The sequence below is a fragment of the Leuciscus leuciscus genome, assembly GCF_965113295.1.
Source record: "Leuciscus leuciscus genome assembly, chromosome: 17".
In the NCBI taxonomy this organism is placed as follows: domain Eukaryota; kingdom Metazoa; phylum Chordata; class Actinopteri; order Cypriniformes; family Leuciscidae; genus Leuciscus; species Leuciscus leuciscus.
In genome coordinates, this window is record NC_138741.1 from 26,495,114 (window position 1) to 26,521,387 (window position 26,274).

The window sequence follows — 26,274 nt, forward strand, 5'->3', positions numbered from 1 at the left end:
GCAGGCGCGCTGCTCTGACTGATGAGAATCGTTGGTTGTATCGCGCATGCGTTTACTTAACGCCTTTGTTTACGTCATGGCTGCCTCGACTCGCACTGCGTCGGTTTTTATTCGAATGACGAAAATCGTACATAAAAAAAGAGTCGTTGCGTAAAATGTTTTATTTTACGTCCGATTTGGAACAGCGCAGAAATTTATTCATCTTAAGAATCATACACGCGGATTTTGAGACAAAGGAAGTTTTGTTCATGGTGATGCCAAACCCTTTGTTTTCAGTGCTCTGCCGTCAAAAGCTTTATTTATTACAATGCTCCATTGAAAATGCTCTCCACTCGTTTGTCTGACGTTACTTGTTTTCGTTATCAGAGGACAGGCAATTGTGTAATGGATGAAGGAGTTTAAAAAAGCCCAAAAACGAGGCATGTGTTACATGTCCTGTCTATTTCCTTTTTGTCTCTGTCTTCTGGCTGTTTATGTACAGTACGTTTTAGGATTTTGCTGACCTGGAGAGAACACTAGTATTTGGTGCATTGCAGCAGGAAAAGGGGACAGCTTGCACAGACTTTCTCAATAAAAACAAACAAAAAACATTCATTGCAAATTAAATTTCACTAGTACTAATATGAAAAGTAAGTGTCTAATTACTGGATAAACTGCCATTTAATTCAGTTGGCTCTCAGCTGATTAAGAGAATTTTCAGTAGTTCTGATTAGAGGTTTTTCCTAATTATCTAATAATTTAATTTAATTATCATGTACACATGCCAAGGGTATAAGGATTTGATTCAAAGAGCAATTTTAAAAATATGTAATGTTATTGTATTGTTAAATATTTTATATTTTTGACATTACATGCCATATTGATTTCACTTTGTCCTTTAAAGCCACAACCCCAATAAACTTCAACTCTGATGATTTGTAGGTCTAGAATATATGTTTTATTTACAGATTCTGAAATAAAATGGAAAACAACAGTTGTAAGCACCACCCAAGTGATCAACATATAGAGCTCAGAGACTGCAATTTCTGAGCAACATTCTAGCTATTTATAGTCTGAAAAAATCCACATTTTGCTTTCATTAAGGGCATTGTTTACTCTTTGTTGAACTCTGTATAACTCTAACCATAATAAACCCATTCTAGTCTGTCTCGGCTTCTGTTGTAATTCCCTGGAATAAAGTTGTATCTTCACGGTAGGTATTTCACATGCAAACATCATCTTCTTTGCCCATTTCATTGATTTGAGATAAGCAGACAGCCTTTTACAAGAGTTAATAACACTGAATGATGCGTCAGATTTATCCTCAACACGTATGACAATGTTTGTTACATGATCTAATACTCCAAAACTGAGTTTCAGCCGTACACTGATGAAGTGAAATACAACGGCTTCTGATTTTAAAAACACTGAAGATATCTTTCACACAACTCATTAACAGGTTCAAAAACACAATTAGCAAAAACAGACTCATTGTGTGCTGCAATGCTTGCTGTATAATAAAAGGAAAATGAAACTTGCACTTAATAAAACCTAAAGTCCCTTGATATCCCACCTTCAAAATGCTCTAATGAGGGTTTGCTGTACAGGTAAAGCGTAATATTCCGGTTTAAATGAAACCACAGAAAATACTGTAATCCCCGAAAAAAAATTAAAATTTGTTGACAGTAACAAGCTTAAAATGGAGGTGTATAGTACAATTGTTCTATGTAAATTATGCGAAATGATGATTGTCAAAATGATTATCTATGGCAATGTTTTCTGCATAATTATTCAGCAGTGACACAGATGACAATTCTTTCAAGCGTTCCCTGCTGCAAAAACACTGTTTCATAGAAATCATTTAGAAATCATACAGCGTGCACAGTTTAATCAGTAGACTATTTAACCCGGAACATTCATTTAAGTACAAGTATAAAACCTAAAGGTCTGAGCTAATGTCATAGCATGCATTTTAAATCCAAAGGAATTTCTTCATGCAATGTAACAAATGTGCCGGAACTGTTATAAAACAAAAGGCACCACATATGTGAGTCCCAGGACGTGATTGACACTTCACACGTACAAAACACACAAATAATGCCGGAAATATACCAGCAAAGACACATATGCACAAGGATTAACAATAACATTTTACACTTCATAAATCACAGATCTGACACTAAACATTGCATTTGTTGAAACAATGGCTTTGCTACAGTCATAATTAATAATTACCATTGAAATAAACATGTCAAATCATGTTTCTAAAAGTATTAGCAGCTGATTGTATGTCCACGTCATGCCTCAAGAGTTAGCATAGATAACAGTTCTTCGTGTTAAGTATTATTCCTGGAATTTCACCAGTAAAACAACTCAGGAATTTTTTTTAGGGACTTACTGTTCTTTTACAAGAGTCTTTACAACTTGTGCAATCATTACCTACGAGATTATGTAAGAACACAAATCACACATTAATGATGATGTCCTCTTCCTCTTCCCTGATATCCTCCGACAGGCCATCATCAGAGCGCCTGCTCGCTTCATCAATACCGCCGCCGTGTGGGCCGATGATGTATCTGTAGTCTCCACCAATAGCAAAAGCAGCTCCCGATGACACCATTAGCCAGTCCTTTTCGTCTTCCTCTATCCCTGCACACTGCCACGGTACTCCCCAAGAGGGATCCTCACTACTACGGGTCCCGACATCTGTGCCCGGGCCAGAGGCCTGTTCTCCATCCTCTTCCTCCAGGTTCACATACAGCAACGGCTCTTTGACTGGAGCTGGATTCAGCTTCGACCACAAGAGCTCCAACTGGCCAATGAGGTGTTGGAAACTAGGACGGCACTTTGGGACAGGAGACCAACAGCTGTGCATGATTTCATAACTGGAAGTGAGAAAATACGGAAAATAGCAGAATGAATCTCTAAAATTGGTGTGTTTTGAGAAGCCCATAGCAATCAAATGAGAGTTCTGCAACTTTAGTATGAAATGCAGAACCGTTAAAACTTTTGTGGTCAGTAAGTATATATAATAATAATAATAATATATCTATATCTATCTATCTATATAGATATTTTAATATATAATATATATATATATATTAGGGGTGGAACGGTACATGTATTCGTATTGAACCGAAACGGTACGGGCGTCACGGTTCGGTGCATAAATTTACACGGAGAATACTCGGTATAAAAATTAATAAAACTCGCGTGCAAATTAATTAATGTAATGCGGAACTACTGTTAGATACGCGGTTCTTTAGGGACACCTAATCTGTAGCTCCGCCTTAGCTCTGAAGCAGGCTGCTATGGCCCTGTCCCAAATGGCACACTCCGGACTTGTGGACTTCCTCAGAGTCCACACTTTGGTGACGTCATGTAGTGCAGACCTATAGGGCCCTTGGCGCGAGTCCACGAGGGCGCATTGAGAGGTATTTTTGGGACAGACTCGCTCGGCATGCCGGAAATAACGGTCTGGTTGTTGTTGGACAGGAGAAATCACATTTTTGCGCTCCGACGTCTTATCTGCATGTCCACTACACAGCCTAATTTTACATTTCTATATTTTGATATAATGCATATCACCTGGGCATTAGACAATAGATAAATCATGCTTATTTAAATGATGTATACAGTTGTACATAATAATACATAATGTTCCATTTGAACTATGATTACAATTTTAAAACATAATTTAAATATATTTTTTTCAATTTACAGGTTTCAATATTCATACTATGTTTACATATGACTCAGTAAAGCCCTGCCATTCGGTTCTATTTATTTAATGAATCATAATGCGATCGTATTATTAAACACGCTATTATTATGTTTGAGACATCAACCACTGGTCGATGACCATAATGTTTGTATAAACTGTAGGTAACAACTGGTAAAATGTACATTTAGGTCATAAAAACAGTAATATTTTCTTCTCAGCCATGTCAACAATTATCCGTGAGTGAAATCTCCTCCCATCTGTTGTCTGATTGGCCTTTCGCAAGGATTCCTGGGTAGTTAAAGTGCGTGGAGCCTGCATCTATGCGGGCTTCGTGGAAGACCGCTTCAAGGGTACAAAGGGGGCGCTGCTGAGCACACTTCAGAGCGTTAAAATGCTGAATGGGACGGCCTACGGACTCGTAGACTCAGCGAGCGAGCACGCACAATTCAAGTCCACGAGACCGAAAGTCCGCATGAAGTGCGCCATTTGGGACAGGGCCTATGTAAAGATTGCAATGTGTGTGTGTGTGTGTGTGTGTGTGTGTGTGTGTGTGTGTGTGTGTGTGTGTGTGTGTGTGTGTGTGTGTGTGTGTGTGTGTGTGTGTGTGTGTGTGTGTGAGAGAGAGAGATAGAGACGCGCGGTCGCGATCGAAAAGTCGCAAAGTGCTTACGTGCGTGTGTGTGTGTGTGTGTGTGTGTGTGTGTGTGTGTGTGTGTGGCGCGATCGAATAGTGTAAACATAAAAACATACTCCGTCATTTTGTTTATGCAGGACATCGTTCAAACTGCAAAGTGTTTTTCAAAAACAATATTAAGCAGCAAAAATATTTTCATTTTCCACATTGATAGTAATAAGAAATGTTGCTTACGCACCAAGTTAGCATATTAGAATGATTTCTGAAGGATCATGTGACATGAAGACTGGAGTAATGATGCAGAAAATTCAGCTTTACAATTACAGTAGCTGTCCATTTTTTTCCCCTATTTTAATACATTTAAAAATGTAATCTATTCCTGTGATGCAAAGCTGAATTTTCAGCATCATTACTCCAGTCTTCAGTGTCACATGATCCTTCAGAAATCAGTCTAATATGATGATTTGCTGCTCAAGAAACATATTATTATTTTTATTAATGTTCAGTTGAAATAAATTTTTGCAGCTTTTTGTGGAAACAATGATACCCCTCAAACATTAGTGGTATGATTAAAAAAAGAAAATAAATGGATACTTATTTTTTAAATCAAGGATGCATTATGTTGATGAAAATGAACAGTGAAGACATTTATAATGTTATAAAAGATTTCTATTTAATAAATGCTTTAGTAAATGTAATAAATAAAGGCAAATAAATGCTGTTCATTTAACTTTCTATTCATCAAAACATCCTGAAAAAAGGTATCACCATTTCCACAAAAAAATATTAGGCAGCATAACGGTTTCCAACATTGATAATAACATTTTACTGCTTAACATTTTTAATAAGAAGAAATGTTACCTGAGCAGCAAATAAGCATAACAGAATGATCATGTGACACCGAAGACTGGAGTAATGATGCTGAAAATTCAGCTTTAGAATCACAGGAATAAATTACTTTTTAAATTAAAATAGAACATTTGTAATTTGTAATAATATTTTGCAATATTTCTGTTTTTACTGTATTATTGGTTAAAGAAATGCAGCCTTGGTGAGCAGAAGAGACTTCTTTCAAAAACTTTTTTTTTTTTGACACTTTTGCCAGTACTGTATTAAAATAGAAAAGTTTTCAAATTATAACAGTATTTCATAATTACCGTCTTTTCTATATTTACTGTATTTTCTGTATCAAATAAATGCAGACTTTGATCAAATAGACGCCTTTTTTCAAAATGAATGTATTTAAGAAATTGTATATTATAAAAACAATACAAAAATTTAAACTTACATGTCACCAGGGCAATCTGGAGGCTGCTTGAGTCTTTCTCCTTTGATAAGATACTCGTAGATTTCTGAGTTCTCCACCCCTGGGTAAGGTGTTTGACCTTTGGTCATGATCTCCCACATGGTCACACCAAATGCCCACTAAAAAAAAAAAAAAAAATCCCATCAGTACCAGGAACAGTAACAGTGAAGGGCTATGTGGTGAACCCAGTAAAGAAATTATAAGCATTTTTGTTTGCAGAAATTGTGCGATTTTAATGTAGTACATTATTACATGACTCTCTGGGTTACTAGATTCTGTTTGATCCTTTTGTGTTCAAATATTTTTATATGATGACCACTAAACTGTATAACTGACTGTCCCGATTCCAAGAAACTGGTTGTTTCTACATATCTGTGCTAGTTTTGTACCTCTCATTTAACAATGTGGTCTTGTCCATCTCTCATAATAAAATTATTTCCATTTAAATCAATATGTCACGTTCATTTATTTATTAAGTAAATAACCATGTTGCTTCCCATTGGGGTCTGGCTCACCCTATCAGGGTTTATTCTGCAGCAATGATAAGATAATTGTACATTATCCATTCCTTACAGTACAATACATCATCTCACCTAGTAATATTTAAAAAATTATGTATGAGACAAATAGTGTTCATTACCACATCACTCTGTGTTGTGTAGACATTGTCTGCCAGGCTTTCCAAAGCGATCCACTTCACAGGCAACTTAGAGACAGACCCTTGTCTATAGTAGTCGCCGCTGTAGATTTTCTTTGAGAGACCAAAATCTGCTACACACACGCTCATATTTTCATTCAACCTAAAATTAAAGATTCATTTGATGGGAACATAAAAGGTTACTCATCATTTGGATAGTTTACATGGACATTAAATATGATCAGTAAATCATGTTCCTTTTACACAGAGCTGACTTAAAAAAACTCACATGCAGTTGCGAGCAGCCAAATCCCTATGGATGATGTTTTTGTTGCTCAGATACTCCATCCCTCGAGCAATATCCAGCATGAACTGGATAAGAATCTGCTGAGAGAGGCTCTACAAAAAACAAGAGACATCAACAAACATTTACATGGAGGAATGGACCCAGTAAATCTGATGTACAGTTGCTGCGTGTGTGTGTGCGAGGAAGTGACAGGAAAAACGTACAAATGGTTCATCTCCGAGGCGTGACATGAGCAGAAATGTGTGGAGATCTCCATGTTTCATAAAGGGCAGGATCACCATAGGAACAGGTAACCGCTGCTGGGTTCTCCTGTGCAAACTCACACCTGTGGGAGCAAATGCACAACCATGTTGAAGTAACATCTTCTAGTGGGTCCTGCTTGATAACATCCACGTCAAAATGGAAAGAACTGCATTGACTTCATTTCAGTGATAAACCTTGATGTGAATTTGTCCCATATCCCTTATGAAAATTAACCATGGTTTTATTGTGGAAAAAGTGTAGTAACCATTGTATAACCAGTTTTACTACAAATTCCATGGTTAAACTATGGTTGGTGTAGCAAAACCATGGTTAATTTGTGGATACCATGGTTTAACTATAGTAACCATGTTTTTTTGGTTTTATTTGTAGTAAAACAATGGTTAATTTGTGGATACCATGGTTTAACTATAGTAACCATGTTTTTTTGGTTTTATTTGTAGTAAAACAATGGTTAATTTGTGGATACCATGGTTTAACTATAGTAACCATGTTTTTTTTGGTTTTATTTGTAGTAAAACCATGGTTAATTTTCATAACGGAAATAGATTCTGAGACAAAGGCCTAGCAAGGAAAATGTGTCCACTAACCAACAAGCGGAATGACATTGGGATGATGGAAGTCTTTCATATAGGCAGCCTCTTTCAGACATTGCTCAATGTCACTGGATGAGTTAATGTCAGCTGTAAGAGCACAGAGAGAGATGCATGAATGCACAGAAATAATGACAACACCAATACCATGGTCCACAGGCATCCAACTGTTCACTGAACTAATCATTTTAGATGTACACTTACTTTTTAGGACTTTCACAGCAACCTTCTGCCCAGAGTTATTCTCCGATTTGAGAAAAGCTTCTCTCACAGAGCCAAACTCACCTAGAAAACATTAATATTATTTTGACAGCAATGAACAGTTTTTAAAGGTAAAAACTGTGACCCCTGTGTACTGTGTTACTATAATAAATTATACCAAGTCCCCCTGTGTCTATTTGGTGCTTTTAATATACTATAGACCTTATGCGCCAGAGAAACGAGGGCGCCGCCATCTTTAGAATATTGTCTTTTAACTTCCGTTTTTGCGGTCACTCAGTATATTTCTATGGCATTGCTGTCCAGGAGTAATTAGCTTTTGAAGTGGATTTACTTAATGTAAAGTTAACTAAAGTTATCATGAGGACTGTAATGTTTAAAGCAGATAACTTAACAAATGTCAGTCGACCGAGAAGATATTAAAACGAGCCGTTCATTAATAAACACGCAGAATCGCTGTGAAAATACAGACCGGAAGTCAAAAGACAATGAGTGCAGCACTGAAAAGGGGCGGGGCTACATAAGGTCTATAAGACAAACCATGTGCAAATTCATAGGTCAACACCATTGCTGAGTATTTTCTCCTTAAAACTGTGCATCAAAGACAGTCTCAAAAACCCGGTTTGAAATCACTGGTGTTTCTGACGTCACAAACTACCTTGTAAACAATCAGGTCAATGAGTGGATCTCTGAGCTGGTGTGAGTGAGTGGAGGCGGAGCTAACTTACATATTCATAGAACCACGTATACTAAATGAGGCAAGGGTATAGAGTTACACTCAAGCTATTTTAAGGCATGAAGACATTTTTTTCAAGAAAAAAATAAAACCTTTAAATAATGTAATTTTGGTGATCAAAGATGAGTTTTAAGGGATAAAATAATTGAATACAGGGGGACTTTAAGAATTTTATTCTTCTGAGATGCAGAAAAGTATCATAAAGGACATGCACTGTGAGGTTTAAGACAGCATATATTATTTCAATAATTTAGATCACTGGTACACAAAGTAGATCACTTTAGGTCTCGTCCCAACAAAAAGAGATTAAAATAAGCATCCGGGTCATAATGTACCTTTTCCAAGCATTCGTCCCAGAGTTAAGAGCCTTTCAGAGATGAGAACATCCTGTAACTTGGCCATCAAATCACTGCTGATTCCTAGACTGTCCACTAGATGGATACAGAGTCAAAATTCATAATTTCCTGAAAAACAAGTACTGTAGGATCATGTCAATGATGGTGCAGTCATGCGTGCACTTACATGTGGTTTCGGGGAGCTCAGGGAACTGCCTGTTGAAGGACCTGGCAGCTGTAAAGGAAACTGGTACTTCTGTTCCTGGAGCTGCGAATGCAGACCTGAAAACAAGCCAAAATGTGACAAAATGACTAATATTTCACTGTTTTAAAAGACATTTTGGAAATGGATCTAAACCCAAACTGCCCAACAAAAGCAAAACACACAAACTACATCATAAATGGAACTGAAAAAATGGACCAAGTTCTTGGACTACAAACTGTATGACCAGTCATCATTGATTTTGAGCATAGTTGATCCAAACTTGACTGTGAAAGAACAGGTCACAGTCTAAGAGACCAGATTTCAGTCCTAGTTCAGACAAAATGTGTGTTTTGGGCAACAAATAGGGTGTAATAATGTAACATACCCAAACTGGGTCTCTTTGCCTCTGTTGCGTACCATTACAACCAACAGGAGTCCCACCATGGTGGCCACAAGAAGGCCGAAAAGAAGCCCCACCCATATGTGGCCCCTCTGGGTCTGAGCCTGCGTGGCTGAAAGGACACAACAAGAGTGTTAATCACCACTTCTGCTCAAAAGTGCCTGACGCAACGCCATTCCTGCATAATGAGCAGCGAATGACACACAGGCTATTAGAGCGCTGCATTATGAGAAAATGCTGTCACAAAAAAAGCTGCCGTGACTGCAGAAATCCTGATTTCAAAGAGGCAGGAGGGGAGACAATGAGAGTGGACAAACCTGACACGGGCATCACAAGAACAGGCTGACTCCATGGGCCACATCCTGTGTTTGTGCACGCAGCAACCTGGAAGGTGGCGTTAAAGAATCGCCCTGCACCCGAGAGACGGGCAATGTTGTCCTTAAACAGTAAGGGATCCTATAGAGACAGAAATCATAAAGGATATGCATAAAGCTTAAAGGGTTAGTTCGACACAGATAACGACACAGGAGAAGGATTTAATAAAAAATTGACAACCAATCAGAATCCATCCTGTTAAAAAGCTTGAGTATTTAAAGTAGCAGATGACAAAACTATAATATTTATAACTTATATTATAACTTATATATATATAATATATCTAACTTTTAATAAACTGAACATTATTGTTCTTGGTGGGAAATGTCCCAAAATTCATCAGTCTGGAAACAATTCAGATTCAGAGTTGAATCAGTTCAGGTCAATAACAGTGTCAGTGTTGCGAAATGTCTTCCTTTATAATGATGTACCTGATTCTCTCCTCCCTGTTTCCACTGCACTTTATATGCTAGTAACCTTCCACAAAGCTCCTCCTGTTCCAGTGCCGCCCAGGACAGAGTGAGCTGCTGCTCGCTGAGTTCAAAGGTAAAGTTCTTTGGAGCTGCTGATGGTGCTGTGTATGAAAGATATGAAAACAGTAAAAAAGGGAGCAATTGCCAGTGTACAGACAAAAGTACGTGTCAAGCGCCTCTGCACGACAATAAATGATGTCACAGCCAGGCCCAGATGGAATTTGTTCGCATTTTTTCCACTGATTTGGAGGAGAAACAACCTCTGGAATCTGTGGAATGGATTTTAAGTGGAGAGGAGTATAATACACTCTTATTTATAGTGGATAAAAATGAGAAATAAAACAAAGCGCAAGTTAACCAAATCCATTTAAAATAGTTCCAATGACTGCTTTGGCCAGTAGGTGGCAGAATATTGGACTCTGTATGTGGCAGCAGTGCATTGATATGGATTGGGGACACGCACAATGGCGCATTGTACCACTCAGCCTGGAATCTACTGGACTGCTGCCAGTGCTACCAGTTTACAAACATGCAAACAGGGACAACTTCAGAAACCCCTTCTGCTCCTCAAACCCATCCATCAGCTCCTCCCCTTCCAAACCCCCTTGCCCTAGGCATCTGGCCAGAACCCGCTCTCTGGACTGTTTGTTTACTTCCAACCCACCAAAACTTTGGTTAGAACGGCAAACGGTTTTATTTCCAAAGGAATTTTAAAAACGTTAGTTGCTCATGACTGTCCTTCACAGAACTTTGAACTACCACAGTTTGGAATTAAATGTCCTCTTTATAGCCCTCCTTGATCCAAACCAAGTCATTTAGTGATGTATGCAGCAACCATGTTGTAGAGAACTTAAAGATTCTTTTGAGATGGATCTGGATTCTACAAAAGCTCCTTCCTTCCTTCCTTCCTTCCTTCCTTCCGTGTACCTAAACACTCGTCATTCAGACAGATCGTATGGGATGATCATATCAAATTTCACATGAAAAAAAAAAAAAAAAAAAAAGCGGTAACACTTTATTCCTATAGTCCACTTTAGTCATTCTACTAACTATTAGTAACGCTTCAATTACATGTCAACTAGCAGTCATTAGAGTATTAGTAGACTGTCTGCTTAATATCTGCTAATGCTTTACTTTGATTCTCCCCAACAGATATTCTACTGACTATAATTAACTTCGCAAGTACATTTCAATTTATTCTACTAACCTGAACCCTAAGCTAGTCTACTAATATTCTAATAAGAGTTAGTTGACATGTATTTGTAAATTAATAAGTTAGTTGACATGTAGTTGCAAAGTTACTTACTACTTAGACATTCTTCTAACTATAAGTAGTAGAATAAGTAATTCTATCAAAATAAAGTGTAACAAAAAAATGTATATTGTTTTAACTGTCATGTCACAATGGTCCCTTAAACACCCATAAAAATAGGCTTCATTTTTAAACGTTAACATGAGTTATGAACTTTCTAACAGTGGACACGTATTTCAGGGGACTCTGCCTTCAAATAGTTTACTTATAGTCTGGATGGGGTGTTTGAACATCAAGAAACTTACACACATCAAACTGCACTCAAAACAAACAAGAAATATGCTCAAAGAAATATTTGAATAATTAAAGAGAATTAAATCATTTAGAATAACTTAAGAAAACATTTTGATCAAATTCCCTGATATTTGCAGGTGTTTCATGCCTGTGGGAACCTTACCATTCTGAAACTCAAAAAGTAGAGCATGAAACTAGCTATGCCAAGGTCATGGGTTCGATTCCTAGGGAATGCAAGAGCTGATGAAAATGTTTACTTTGAATACAATGTAAGCTGCTTTGGATAGAAGTGTCTGGCCAAAATGCATGAATGCAAATGCAAATGTCTGTAATTTAATCAACAGCAACACTGTTCAAGCTAAAAAGCCATTTATGTTAATTTGACTAATAGAAAGAAACCACATGCATAGATAGCATCATTACCTTATCTAAAGTTTCACATACCTGCCTCTGGAGTGTGAAAGTCCACCCAGGGAGAGAAGGGGGAAGAGCCCAACTCATTATCACACCGGATTCTCACACTGTAATTTGAGTAACTGTGGAGCCCCCCAAACACATGCTGGAAGGGAGGAACCACAACATCCAGATCAGGAAGTTTCACCTTCTTTCCAGATCCCTTTGTCACCTAGAAATGTATTACAGGCAGATATTCATCTTTGTTAAGTTTACAGATTTGAATCCTGAGAATATAGATAGAAACTACATTTGCTAACTCTTTTTTAAAGAGATTCCTAAATTGTTTACATGCAAAATATTTTCACAAGAGAGCAGTGTGACTTGCTCTTCTGGCCGGTTACATAAACTGCTTAGACTAGTCTTAAAAGTTAGTCATCTAATTATTTTCTTTAAGACTGGTGCTAAGTTTTTAAAGTCAGTTACATAAAAAGGTAGATCGGTCTAATTTGAATGAGAAAAGCAAGACTGATTACCTCTTGACTAATTTCTAGTTGATCAAATTAGTTCTTAAGACAGTCTTAACATAGCGGTAACATAGATGTAGTGAGGGTCTGGTTAAAAGTAGACCATACGACTTGTGAGCAACGTAAAAAAAAATGTCCTGTTCCTAACATCTGCCATGTGTTACACAGGAAGTGAAAAGTCATACAGGTTTGGAATGACAAGAGGGTAAAATAAATGATTTTCATTTCGGGGTGAACTATTCCTTTAACAACCAAGCACTACGACTGTACGGCCATAGGAAGAACACGAGGAAATGAACAGAAAAAGGAATGCAATAATGTCAAACACTATATAGTAGCATACCTGTATAGTGCAGGTGGAAAGCTGTGAGTGCCCTGTGAAACCTGGACTCCATGTAACGGTTATATTAAGATCAGACACATGATGCACCTTGACATCCCGGGGGGAATCAGGACGGACTGCACATAACAATCACATTTAAAGAAACACATTATAACAACGACATATATTTATCTTCTTTCTACAAGCCTTTTGTGGTTGTATTTGTATGGATGCCTGTTTATGATGGATTACTGTCAAAACAAAAACCACAAAACAACAACTATTTTTGAATTTTGAATGCAATTACGCTGAACTACAGCAATATAAGTTGTGTGAGTGGGAAGTAAAAAACACTGTGGTGTGTCTCACCTTTAATGTGCACTGTGCCCGTGCGTGACACGGAGATGCCTCGAGCGTTCTTGGCCTCACAGTAAAACTTTATACTGTCATTCACACCTGGTTGAGCAAATAAAAAAACAAATCGCTGTGGTCAGTGCTTCAGCTACAAATTAAGTTTGCAAATATGCATATTAAATGGATGAAACATCATGAAGCATATCAAGAACATGCCTGGGTCATATTTCACCATACAAAAATTTAAGAAAAAAAGGGAGAATATATATTTGCATTAAAACAAATAACGATTAAAATAAAATAAATATAGTTTAAAATACTAATATATTATATTTTATTTTATATATTTTAAATATACAAAATATGATTATGTATACTGTGTATATATACAGTTAATCTTATATTTCACACAGCTGATTGGTGACGTACATTAAGCAGGGCAACAACTCACTACATAATGTACTGTATAACCTATAGAATCAATTTGGTGAATCTATCAACAATAAATGAATCAATCGTGAGCAAATCCATCGGGTGAACCAATGATTCAATGGCCCATTCATAAAAAGAGCCATTTACTTAATTCCTGAAGAATCAACCATTTGAACGAATCGAATGAATGATTGACTCAATTACTTGTACACATTTAGACATTTACTGCCATGTACTGGCAGTTTTAGTTCTTTTTTAGGGTATAATTTCATTAAAAAACAATCATGTTTCCATATTAATAAAAAAAATCCATTAAAAGTATAGTTCACCCAAAAATGAATATATAAATATATATTTATCATTTCATTATATTCATGAGTTGCAAAAAATAGTGAATCAAAAAGTTTTTTTCTTTTTATAAATCAAAGAGAATAGACAAAAAACCTCCTCATGTCTCATCTCGCCTCATGAACAAGGACATGACAGCTGTCACATTGTTTTATATGATGACAGAGCAAAAAAAAAACAGTTTTCAACTCTGAGTGAGTCACAAACTCATTTCTGTTGCTGATAATAGGAACACATGACACAGACTTAATGACTCAATGATTTCTAAGCATAGGCTGTTAAAATGGAAAGTTTACTTTACTGGGCTTTACCACACAGGCAGCATTGATTACTATAATGCATTCCCTCACAGAACAAGAGATCCAGTTACAAAACGTAAAGGCAAGGCGGGAAACTGGCCTTGACATTATCCAGTAACAGGAGGCTTTTTCTCCACAAGAAAATGATGAGAAATTTAAACAACGTATCAGACACCTCTAAAATATCAAAATGTATTTTCGTTAAAAAGATATTTTGTTGGTTCTATCAAAAACCTGTAAAGGTTTGAGAAAAACAAATCACTTTGATAGTTCAAATGAGACCAAAAATACCCACTAAGTCACCCTGTTGCTAAAAATCTCACAACTCTATGCAATTTTACACTATTTACATGTAAGCACAAACTTGCCCCACTGGAAACATCACTCAGTTCCCCTATCTGCAAAGCCATCCAATCCACTGAAAGCAACAGTGACTCAGTTCTACATTTTATCTGCCTAATATATCATCTCACAGAAGATTTGATAGGAATCTTAGATGTTTCACATGATGTTTCATAATGTGATTAATATATTAGAGAATCATTAACTGTTTGCTGTTGTGAGCAAACATACGTTCATGGAATATTTAATAGAGGAGAGTTATCTAATAGAGGAGCAGTATTGGGGAGTAACTAACTTAACTAAATTTACAGTAGCGTAAGGTAGTTGTGTAGTGTGACAAAACATTCTATACTTGTTTTTGTGTCACATCATATTCTGAATACTATAATCAAACACAATGCCAAAATCAATGCCAATCTCAAATACCATTGGGAAGCTGGGAATGTGAAAGCAACTCGCACTTGGGTGCACACTTGTTCAGGAAGTAAAGTAACCTACGCATGCATTTTAGCTGATGATGACGTCCCTAATACAACAAAGCGCATGTAGGGGATAATGTTTTTAGTGTCATGAGTTCAATCAGAGTGGCAAATGAATGGCTCGCAATCCACTGTCTCCTCAAAAGAGTCTGTTTGCAAGCTGTAGAGAGCCGCCTTCATTTGAAGCACATACAGCAAACCCAAGCGTTGTTCACTCTGCTGTGCATAATAGCATGAAATTAATACAAAACACAATATTGAGAACAATCGCTCTCGGACCACACCAAACGTGCCCATCAACATGTGTAAATAAAACGTACTTACAATACTTGCATTTTAATAACACTATGTTGTAAGTGTGTCCCATCGGTTAATCAAAAGTTCTACACACAATTGCGGTCTTCACGCCCACTTGAACACTTGGGCCAAATACCAGAAAGATGTCATGTAAGTAGACAAGTGGTCGAATGCAAAGACCACAAGTGTGGGTATTGGGACAAGCCCTTGGTTCCTCTCACCTTTAACAAAGAGAACTGAGGGGGAGGGCATGAAATCACCCTTCTTTTGGTCTCCCAGCCACCACAACACCTCCACAGGTTCTGGAGGACCTGATGCAGCACACGTCAGGTTGAAGGGCTCCCCTGCAAATGTAGCTACATCCTCTGGTTCCTCCACAAAATGAGGCACACCTAAAATGTGAGCAGTAAGAGGCAAAAAGTGTAATATTTGCATTAAAGGAACAAGATATGATCTGAGAAATACACTACTTGAAGGATTCAGAAGAAGAAAATACCTTCTACTGTGATCCAAGCAGGCTCAGAGGAAATGATCGTGCCGCGATATTCAACTTCACACCAGTACTTCCCGGCGTCTTGTTGCTGCACGGATTTAACACTGAAGACACAGAAACACTAAGGGTTAAATCAACCACAAATGAAAATTGTGTCATTTACACACTCTCCTACTGATGGAAACCAAAATAACATTTACTGTTGGGGGTCGCATTACAAGTAACAAGAGAAAAAGTAATGATTGCTTTTTTCAAGTAACTAGTAAAGTAACACGTAACTTTTAAATTTACAACAAAATATCTGAGTTACTTTTTCAAAAAAGTAATGTTTTTTCATCATTGCCTGACACCTCTCCTGTCCCCGAGAAATCGAGAGTAAGTGCAGAGGGGCTGTGCGAGCTGTGAAAACACGATGATACATTAGAAAAAGTAATGTAGAAGTAACGTAACGCATTATTTCCATTAAAAAAAGTAACTTGAAATTAAGTAGTTTAGTTACTTTTTTAGGTAACTCAATATTTAGGGATTTTTTTAGGGAGTAACGCAATATTGTAAGGCATTACTTTTAAAAGTAACTATCCCAACACTGGTCAAATGTGCCTCAAGCTTAAATGCAAATGTTCACATATTTGCAATATTCACATTGTTGTTGTTTTTTAACTAAACTGAGCTGAATAATGACACTATTATCTTTTTAGATCTGTTTTACAGCTGAAATTGTATTCCTTTCATAATTAAAAAAAACCTTATTACTCTTATATTCCAGTCTATTACTGTGATGCTGCTTTGAAACAATCTGTATTTGGATAAAGTGCTATATAAACAAATGTAATTTGACTTGACATGACATAAGACTAAGAAAAGTAGCAAATCCCAAAACTTTGTGTAATAATAATCATGGAATAATGACACATCAGTCTCAAAGTTTTACAACTAGAAGAGAGCCATTCAGTCTAAGAGTGCTAAGATTTATGTAGACAAAGGTCAGTTGCGCAAACAGCGGCATGAATTGCATTCACATATAAGAAATGCATGACGTATACATTTGTTTACAACTGACACCCACCTGGTGAAACTAGTCATTTATAGATTATGCAGGCAGCGAGGAAACGTGATGTCTATAATTCACTAAGCCAGTTTCTCTCTCCACCGTTTGTTATCCTCTTTAGCCTAATCTTACAGCAAGGCAGCACTTTCAAAAGCAAATTTCCACCCAAACTGTGTTTAGTCTAAGAATGGCCTAAAACAGATCTAGGCAACTGGACTGTGTCACGACACGTGTAAGAGATTATCAGCCTTCACAGTGTTCAGTAAAGCAAGCTCATGTTACTAATGTCTGCATTACGTCTGCATTATAGGGGAGACATTTACCTGACTGCTCAACAGAAAGCTATAAATGATCTCCAAAGGTTGCTATGTATGTGACACTGTTTGTGAGTTTTAGATTTATAAATTTTGATTTATATGGCCTATCTGTATTTATTTATTGTGGTCTTCATGTGAAATTAAGTTTTAAAAGCTGACTGAGCTACAATACCGTTAACAATTTTGAGGTTTTCTCTGTTTTCCATTCAAGCATATTCTAAAATGTAATCTATTTCTGTGATGCAAAGCATCATTACTCCAGTCTTCAGTGTCACATGATCCTTCAGAAATCATTCTAATATGCTGATTTCCTCCTCAAGAAACATTTCTTATCATCAATAATTAACAATAATAATAACAGTTGTGAAAACAATTGAGCTCCTTAACATTTTTGAGCTCCTTAATACTTTTTCAGTTTTCTTCGATGAATAGAACATTGAAAAGAAGTATTTATTGTAACATTGTAAGTGTCTTTACTGTCACTTCTGATCAATTTAATGTGTCCCTGCTGAATAAAAGTATACTTTCTTATAAAACAAAATCTTATGGCCCCCAAACTTTTGAATGGTAGTGTATCCTAACCTATCCTGGTTAAGTTCAGGAATCTAAAAATTAAGGACCTGGCACACTGTTTGCTCACAAAACATAGTATTCACATCCAATTTCATATTGTGCTCAAGAATTTACTTAAAAACTCTGTTTGTATAACTCTGAAGGTCAGAGACTGGCTACAGTAACAAACATTTTAGACTTGCTAAAAAATTCCTTGATAAAGTGTATTCACCTTGGTGTATTTACCATACAGACAGTAATGAATGTCATCATCTGATTTTGGAGTTGTGAAATCCAACAAAAAAAGCACAAACAACTGTTCTGGAGTTTTAGCTCTGCGATCACACTGTGATAATAAAAAAAATTATAGTGATAGAGACACTGAGCCACAACCTCAAGGCAACAGTCATGACAACTGGACAAGCTCCCTTTTAGACAGAAACTGTAAAAGGCAAAGATTTTTTGTTTTTGTTTATTTGCCCAAAACAAAATGGTCTACCCACAAGTCTCTATGATATTCTGGTGTCTATATGGCTCCAGCAACTCCTTTAAAGATAGGGTAGGCAATTATTTTTAGAAACACTTTTTACTGATTGAAACTCTCTTCACATTCTGATAGCAATCAATATAAGAAGTGGTCTAAATATTAAAACGCACATTTATCTTCCGTGGAAGACACAAGACCAAAAAATGATCGTCCAATCATTGCATTCGGTCCGAAGGCAATGATAGGATGTCCTACCTGCCTGTCAACATATGTAATTCCATACCTCTACTTACCCTGCTCGCGCAGACATCACACGTAATCAGCGTGTTTCATGTTTTAGACAGACAGTCATCGAGCGCCACAAACAAACAGCAGTCGCCTTTAACAGTTCCTCCTGAACCAAAACAATGAGCTTATGCTGCGTTCACGCCATCTCGTAACCAAAATTACAGGATGGCAACCCATGATGTTCTACCTGGAGCTGTTCATGCCCTCAAACTCAGATGCGTTTCTATGTCAACATCAACAATATCAATGGTGAAATGAATCTGCAGCAGTTCGCTGGTACAAGTAAGAGCACTTTAAAGGGGAAATTAAGCAGTCAATCAAGTTTACATGATTTACAAAATGGATTTCCACTATAATCAACAATTATATAAGAAACATGACAAATGTAAACATATAAAAGAAAAAAGAAAAACCGTTATATCTTTCGCGGCCAGGGCGCCGCCATTGTGCAGTATTCTAAAGCCGCTTGTCCACCAGCGTCCGATCAATTTTTGTTCCGACGCGACGCCTGTGACGTTTTCGCTGCTTTTCGCGCCGGGAAAAATGTAAAAAAAAAAATGAAACCATAGCAACGGCCATACACAAATTCTCGCTGCCGAGTTTCCATTGGCTGCTGCCCCGCGTTTTGACGCTCTCATTTGCATAAAGTATCCACCGAGATACTTTTTTGCAGCGCCGCTGTTGACCAAATCGACGCGACGCGACCCATCATGCTTTGCGGGGGCGTTTTTGCTGCCTGACGTAGTTCCATAGGAAATGAATGGGCTTTGGCGTCGCGTCAGAAATCGAGACGCTGGTGGACAAGCGGCTTAACATGTGACGTCACGGGGTTGGTTGGCTTTAAAGGCTCTGGGCTGAGTTCAGTAAAACGCAGTGAAAGACATAAAACTTAACATTAAACTACGCATAAAAAGCGTTCATCTGCTATCATATTATCATGTCAAACCTCTCATACATGTTTGCATCACACTGGCTCGTTAACAAGATGCATGTGCTGATCGAACCAGCGAACAACTAACGTTAGGTAGTCATTGTTAGCTAACAGCTGTAAGCATGAACTAGCTAAATAACGCTAACTTAGTGTTTAACGTTAGCTAGTGAAGTTTATTAGTACCAGACAAAAAGACGACGTCTAACGTTATGTTAACAAACTGCACATGCACGCTGTAGATGTTTGTGAAATAATTTTTTATTCAATATAATGTTTTACATTTTACAGACATGTTACAAACTATTGTGTGTGTGGACTACTCTTCAATCCTTGGCTCACTGAAATGACAAAATAAAAAAGCCGTCTTCCTGCTTCATTCTGTAACATACAGATCTGTATTATGCTATTGTTTTTGATTCTGTAACATACAGATCTGTATTGTGCTATTGTTTTTGATAGTGTTATACATTTCTTACAGATAATCACGATGATCATTGCGTTTGTTTTACCGAATGTGGTATCTTCCTGTCAGCAATTACAGTTTTTCTATAAGCTTTTTTTTTATTAATGCCGACAGTAAAATGTTGCCAGATATTGCTACGAAAAACAAGCAACAATTTTAAAAAATAATAATAATCCGAAATAAGTTCAAAGCTTGTGTTTTGGAAATAAGATTAATATATCACGAACCCTAACATGCAACTTTCCACTTTAATAATTTCCTAAAGTGTGACATTTAATCAGAAAAACAAGTCCAGAAGACTACTGCCACCTTTCCATTAGATCAGAGGTCTTCAATCCAGCTCCTGGAGAGCCAATGTCCTGCAGAGTTTAGTTCCAACCTGCTTCAGCACACCTGCCTTTGAATACTCAAGCGATTCTGAAGTGATTGATGAGCTGATTCAGGTGTGTTTGATAGGGTTGGAACTAAACATTGCAGGACAGTGGCTCTCCAGGAGCAGGATTGAAGACCTCTGCATTAGATGGATCTGGCAACACTGGATCGCACCCGCGCCCTCACAACGCGCTCTCAAGCCCCGTTCACTGCGCTAGATTCTCGCAGCAAAATGAATTGCAAACACTCATATGAGGTGGTTTAAACGGCTAATTAATCATTCAGAGAGCTTGAAATTGTATTTTTGAATGTAAAAAAATGACCGAGGTCCGGACCTCGGTGACCTCATAGCTGGCTACGGCCATGTATCACCGGCTGTTCGACATAGCGACGTACCACTGCTCGGTTCCCACGCCGTATCGACTCAAATGCATAAGCAATGGGACACACGGGCTCAACAGGTCTTTCAAGTTCGTCTTCCTCCATTTCAAATCAATTGCGTATTCAGTCCGGTCCAGTAACGCTTCACTCTCTTCACTCACCAGCGGAACCAACCAACCCCGTTACGTAGGCTGTGACGTCACTCCAAAATGGCGACTCGCTAGCTAGAAATTACGAAAATATTTTTGTCATATCTGTGGTTTTAACAACTTTTTAAAATAAAATTTTTGGCAAGGTGATTTTTCTAATATATGTAGCTACTACCAGTGCCAAAACATGGACGTTTCATTTCCCCTTTAAGTTGTACATGTTTATTATTATTGTAATATTATGTGCTTTGATACTTGTCTAGTGACACTTTGCAGACTCTGCTCTGGCTGTGTGTGTTCATGTGTTTTGAAGGAGGCGTGGCTTTGGAGAAGCTATGAAGGGAGGGTGGGATCTCATGCTTTCAAAGCTAGCTTGCTATTGCTAGCCAGTCTGCAATTGCCTACCCTACCTTTAATGTACATCTATTGACCACTGGCAAAAACTATTCTGAACAACATCAAGGACTAGGGCACAGTTCCAGGTTCACACTGTCCTACCTGTAGAAGGTCTCCCAGTGATGTGCATCCAGTGTGATGTACATCTGATCAGTGCTGTAGATCTTCTCTCCATCCTTCATCCAGATGATCTCAGGTTCACTCAAACCTTCAAAGGCACAGCCCAGACGAGCCATGTTACCCTGAGTCACTGTTTGGTTGGAAGGGTTTTTGGTGAACCGTACCCCTGGAGGACACACAATTTGACTAGGGTGACCATCTGGTTATTGCTCTGTTGCAGGACAGCAGATGTGATTTTGCGGGACAATGCGGGACATGTGTAACAGAGATAAACTTACTACTATTATACTTCTATATAAAAATAGATTTACTTTAGTTGGAAAGCCTACATGCCATCATGTTGGATGATAACGTTTTAAATCGTCAATAAGCTTTGTTAATTGTGACCGGCTCTGTGACTGGCACACAATTCGCCCAGGTTCGAGTGATACAATGTAATTTACTCTACGGGAACGGGACCTTTTCAGTCTACTAAATTGAATAAAAGGCTAGTAGGTAAAAAAATCACATTTTAAAACTGTTTCTGTTTTAAAGTCAATAAAAGTGCATCTATCCATCATAACGAACTCCACACGGCTCCGGGGGGTTAATAAAGGCCTTCTCAAGCGAAGCGATCAGTTTGTGTAAGAAAAATATCCATACTTAGAACTTTATGAAGTAAAATAACTAGCTTTAGGCCAAACAAAAATACGATTCGACTTAAGTCTTCGCAACTTCGACGCAACTTATGCGAGTAATGTGACATACTGCTGATATTTACACTACGCCATGACGCACTGCGCTACTTCCGACGTCACAAGTTGCGCACTAGGTGCAAGTAGACTGCGTATGGCAGTTTGGCCGGAAGCTAGAATTTGACTTTGTAACGTGTTAAATACACAGAAAAGTATTTTACGGAAAATTGCAGGGGACCTGTTAGCATGCAGGGTGCCTATAGCTATAAATTATTAGAAAGGTCTAAGGTTAAATTATTATAAAAATCGGTGATGGTAATTGTAATTTTTGGGGGGGAAATCTTATGCATCAAAAAAAAAAAAAAAAAAAAAATTACTGTACACTTCTCTACACGAAAAAAACCCCCATATGGATGTAAATGTGCAACTGTAAATTGTGCATATGAATTTTATAAAAACTTTTCATAACAACTAAACTTCTGTCTGTCTGTCTGTCTGTCTATCTATCGAGTAGATGCACCCAAACTTTTCACATTATATTGTAACTGCATAATAACAAACCCAATCATTTACATCACATGCTTTGTTTGTGGCTTTTTGTTTGTGGCTAAATGTCATCTATAAAATAAATAAATAAATAAATAAATAAAAACCAGAACAGAACAAGACATGAGCAATATGTAGTAAACTACGTCCCAAAAATTTGGAAATAAGTTTCATATTCCCTTCAACGGGCTTTTGAGCATAAGACGTCTATTGTACTGGGACAATTTCTGGCATCTCTGTCAAGCTCTGATTGTGGACAGCAGACGTCATGCATGCTGCAGATGTCTGAAAGATCTACTGTGACAGACAACAACACACGGCTGGCCAGAACATCTGCATCAAACATCACATTCATTCCCCAGGAAAGAGTTAAATGAGGAAACTACAGCATCCTGTTTATGATGTAACTCTACAATCAATAGCATAGGCTACCTGTCTAGGGAGGGTATTGTTAAGGTTTTACTACTCTTACCGATACTGCTTATCGATCCGGTACTTTAACAGTATTCGTATCAGTTCTTTTTGCAATAATTTGGAGGGGTCAGAATTCGGCACAACATCGGGTTTCGGTACCCATCCCCATACCCCATACCTATCTATCTATCTAGGCTGAATTGCCCAAATGTGGGACACTGCCTAATGTGGGACACCTAAGGTCTAGTGTTTGTAGGTCCCCCATAAATACATGAATGACAGTGAAACTTTGGGTTAGACAAAGCTGTGGTGTCATGTGATCAAAATCACATGACTTATCAAATATCCAATCATATTTGAGGGTGGAGCAATCATCAAACAGGAGGCACCTTGTGTGAAGACCATCCGAAGGTTAGTGACATAGAGTTTTAACAAATTTGATACAAATTTAAACAAAGCAATCCTGCTACTTCTTAGCCTAATATGCTTATGAAATGTTTGTCCATCAAAAAATAGTGTAACTTTGTGTGTATAAATAATATATTTTATATTTTTATCAAATGTCCTAGTGTCCCACATTAGGAGATGTGGTTTCATGATCAGCCTAATTTGGGACAGTACTTAAATGAGTCAAAAATGTGTGGTGGGGCATGGTTTGTGGGACAAACATGGTTATATACATGGTTTTAGTTTTGTAATGCAATATTAGAATACTGTTAATGCAGATTTTTAACAGTTAACAGTCAACGTTTATGAATTAAAGTTTGTTCAAGCTATTTTTAAGTAAACTGAACTAGATAATATTGTATTATCGGTCTGATGATGTTCAGTTATCCATGTTTCATCCATCCATAACCAAGAGAATTACTAAGATTTAAGAATCTAAAATAAAATAAAATTTTACTATTCTAAATGTATCAATGTGATTTTTGGTCTTTTATCATAGATTTTTCAGTGTCCCACATTGGGGACACAACTGTCCCACATTAGGAAGCTGCAGATTGTCTCTTGCAACGACTTGCAATAAGAGCACTAATATGTCTATACATTCTCTTATGAATGGGTTATCTGAATTTTCTCTTTTGATTAGGACACATCCTGGTTTTTTTTAATGGTATTGGGTGTGGATTTAATGTGTTGGTTACAAATTGCAATATGTCTGAAGTGCAAAAATGTCCCACATTAGGGCAATTCACCCCATCTATCTATCTATCTATCTATCTATCTATCTATCTATCTATCTATCTATCTATCCTGACACTGCTTCAATCAGCAGTAACAGAATAATAAAGCCACTAAATGGCTGCTAGTTACAGCATTATTTTAATACCACTTCAAAAGTTTATTTGGTTAAATAATGATACAAATAAAAAGTGTGGCTCTTTAATTTAACTGGAAAAAAATAAGAGTCTCTTTTTGAAACACGATTTCAAATTCCTTCTCAGCCCGCAATCCAGGAAAATATTTGATCGATAACAAAACCAGAGATGCTGAATTGGTTTAAAAACGTTCGGGCTCCATTAGTTTTGAATCTGTAATCACAAATGCTGTCAATCCTCGATATTTCACAAAATTAGGTATTATTAATATTATGCGAAAGGTTATAAAAGAGGAATTAGAACGTTCCGCTAATAAACGTCCCACATTTACATTTACATCGATGTTTATCTTGAAACATTGTGTCCACGTCAACACATAAGCACTGATGAGTTTAATGAAACACTGCGTTCACAAACTCTGCGATTAGTTCAACAAACTTACCGTGAATTCCCTCATTGAAGTGCAGTAACAATAGCAGGATCCAAAGAGAAAGCCCCATTATAACATCTTCCGTTAAAGAGCTGAGTTTTCTCCTTCACCTTGTGAAAGTTTGAACAGCGCTGATTAATGAATTAACTAGGTGTTCGTAAATCCCATTATATTCAAAGACTTCACAGAAGCTTCAACTTCAAAATCACCCTCTTGCATTTAATACATCATGTTTCGGTAGTTAACCCGGTATAAATGGCATTCTTCTCATTGTTTTGATAAATCCTCACAGAGCTCGTGAGAACGCGGTGAACATCGGTCAAGTCAAGTAGCTCGATTTAGAAAAACAGCAGGAAACATCTGAGGAGTCGCAGAGTCGGGAATACGCGCCCCCTGTAGGTCACGTGCCGACACTGCACGTCACTCCGGCACAAAACCTCAACTTGTAATTTTCACGTGTATTATATTATGAAGACGGCATGCTTTTTGCCAAGTTAAATGATTGTTTTTATACAGGCTATTTTTTCTTTAAATATTATTTTATATGTTGTAGTAAAGGATAGATAGATAGATAGATAGATAGATAGATAGATAGATAGATAGATAGATAGATAGATAGATAGATAGATAGATAGATAGATAGATAGATAGATAGATAGATAGATAGATAGATAGATAGATAGATAGATAGATAGATAGATAGATAGATAGATAGATAGATAGATAGATAGTACCAGCCAAAAGTTTGGAAACAATTACTATTACAATGATTATTTTTTCATATTTTTTAAAGAAGTCTCTTAAGCTCATCAAGCCTGCATTTATTTGATCAAAAATACTGACAAAATAGTATTATTGTGAAATATTATTACAATTTAAAACAATGGTTTTCTACTTTAATACCTTATACTTTAAAACATAATTTATTTTTGAGATGCAAAATTAATTTGATGTGATGCATGATGAATTTTCATCAGCCATCACTCCAGTCTTCAGTGTCACATGATCATTCAGAACAATATAAATCTTTACTAACGTTTATAACGTATTTTAAATAAATGCTGTTCTTTTTTAAAATTTTATTTATCAAAGAATCCTTAAAAAGTATCACAGGTTATAAAAAATATTAAGCAGCACAACTGTTTACAACATTGATAATAAATCAGCATATTGGAACGATTTCTGAAGGATCCTGTGACACTGAAGACTGGAGTAATGGCTGATGAAAATTCAGTCTTGCATTACAGAAATAAATTATATTTTAAAGTAGGCTACATTAAAATGGAAAACCATTATTTTAAATTGTAATGATATTTCACAATATTACTGTTTTTTCTGTCCATTTGATGAGCATAAAATACTTAAATATTT

At 37.0% G+C, this 26,274-nt stretch overlaps 1 protein-coding gene across 1 annotated transcript; it reads right to left on the bottom strand.

Annotated features, from left to right (window-relative positions):
* Positions 1–914: 914 nt before the first annotated feature.
* tyro3 (TYRO3 protein tyrosine kinase) lies at positions 915–25,253 on the bottom strand. Its single transcript, XM_082142319.1, has 19 exons — positions 24,916–25,253; positions 21,503–21,686; positions 16,020–16,120; positions 15,745–15,915; positions 13,342–13,428; positions 12,994–13,109; positions 12,175–12,355; positions 10,143–10,285; positions 9,654–9,792; positions 9,322–9,448; positions 8,919–9,013; positions 8,732–8,827; positions 7,646–7,726; positions 7,439–7,531; positions 6,791–6,912; positions 6,570–6,679; positions 6,284–6,443; positions 5,626–5,762; positions 915–2,864 (listed from the first exon to the last, which is right to left on the bottom strand). The coding sequence occupies exons 1-19, from the start codon at positions 24,971–24,973 to the stop codon at positions 2,444–2,446; spliced, it is 2,622 nt and encodes an 873-aa protein (XP_081998445.1). The 5' UTR covers positions 24,974–25,253; the 3' UTR covers positions 915–2,443.
* Between the last annotated feature and the right edge of the window lie 1,021 nt (positions 25,254–26,274).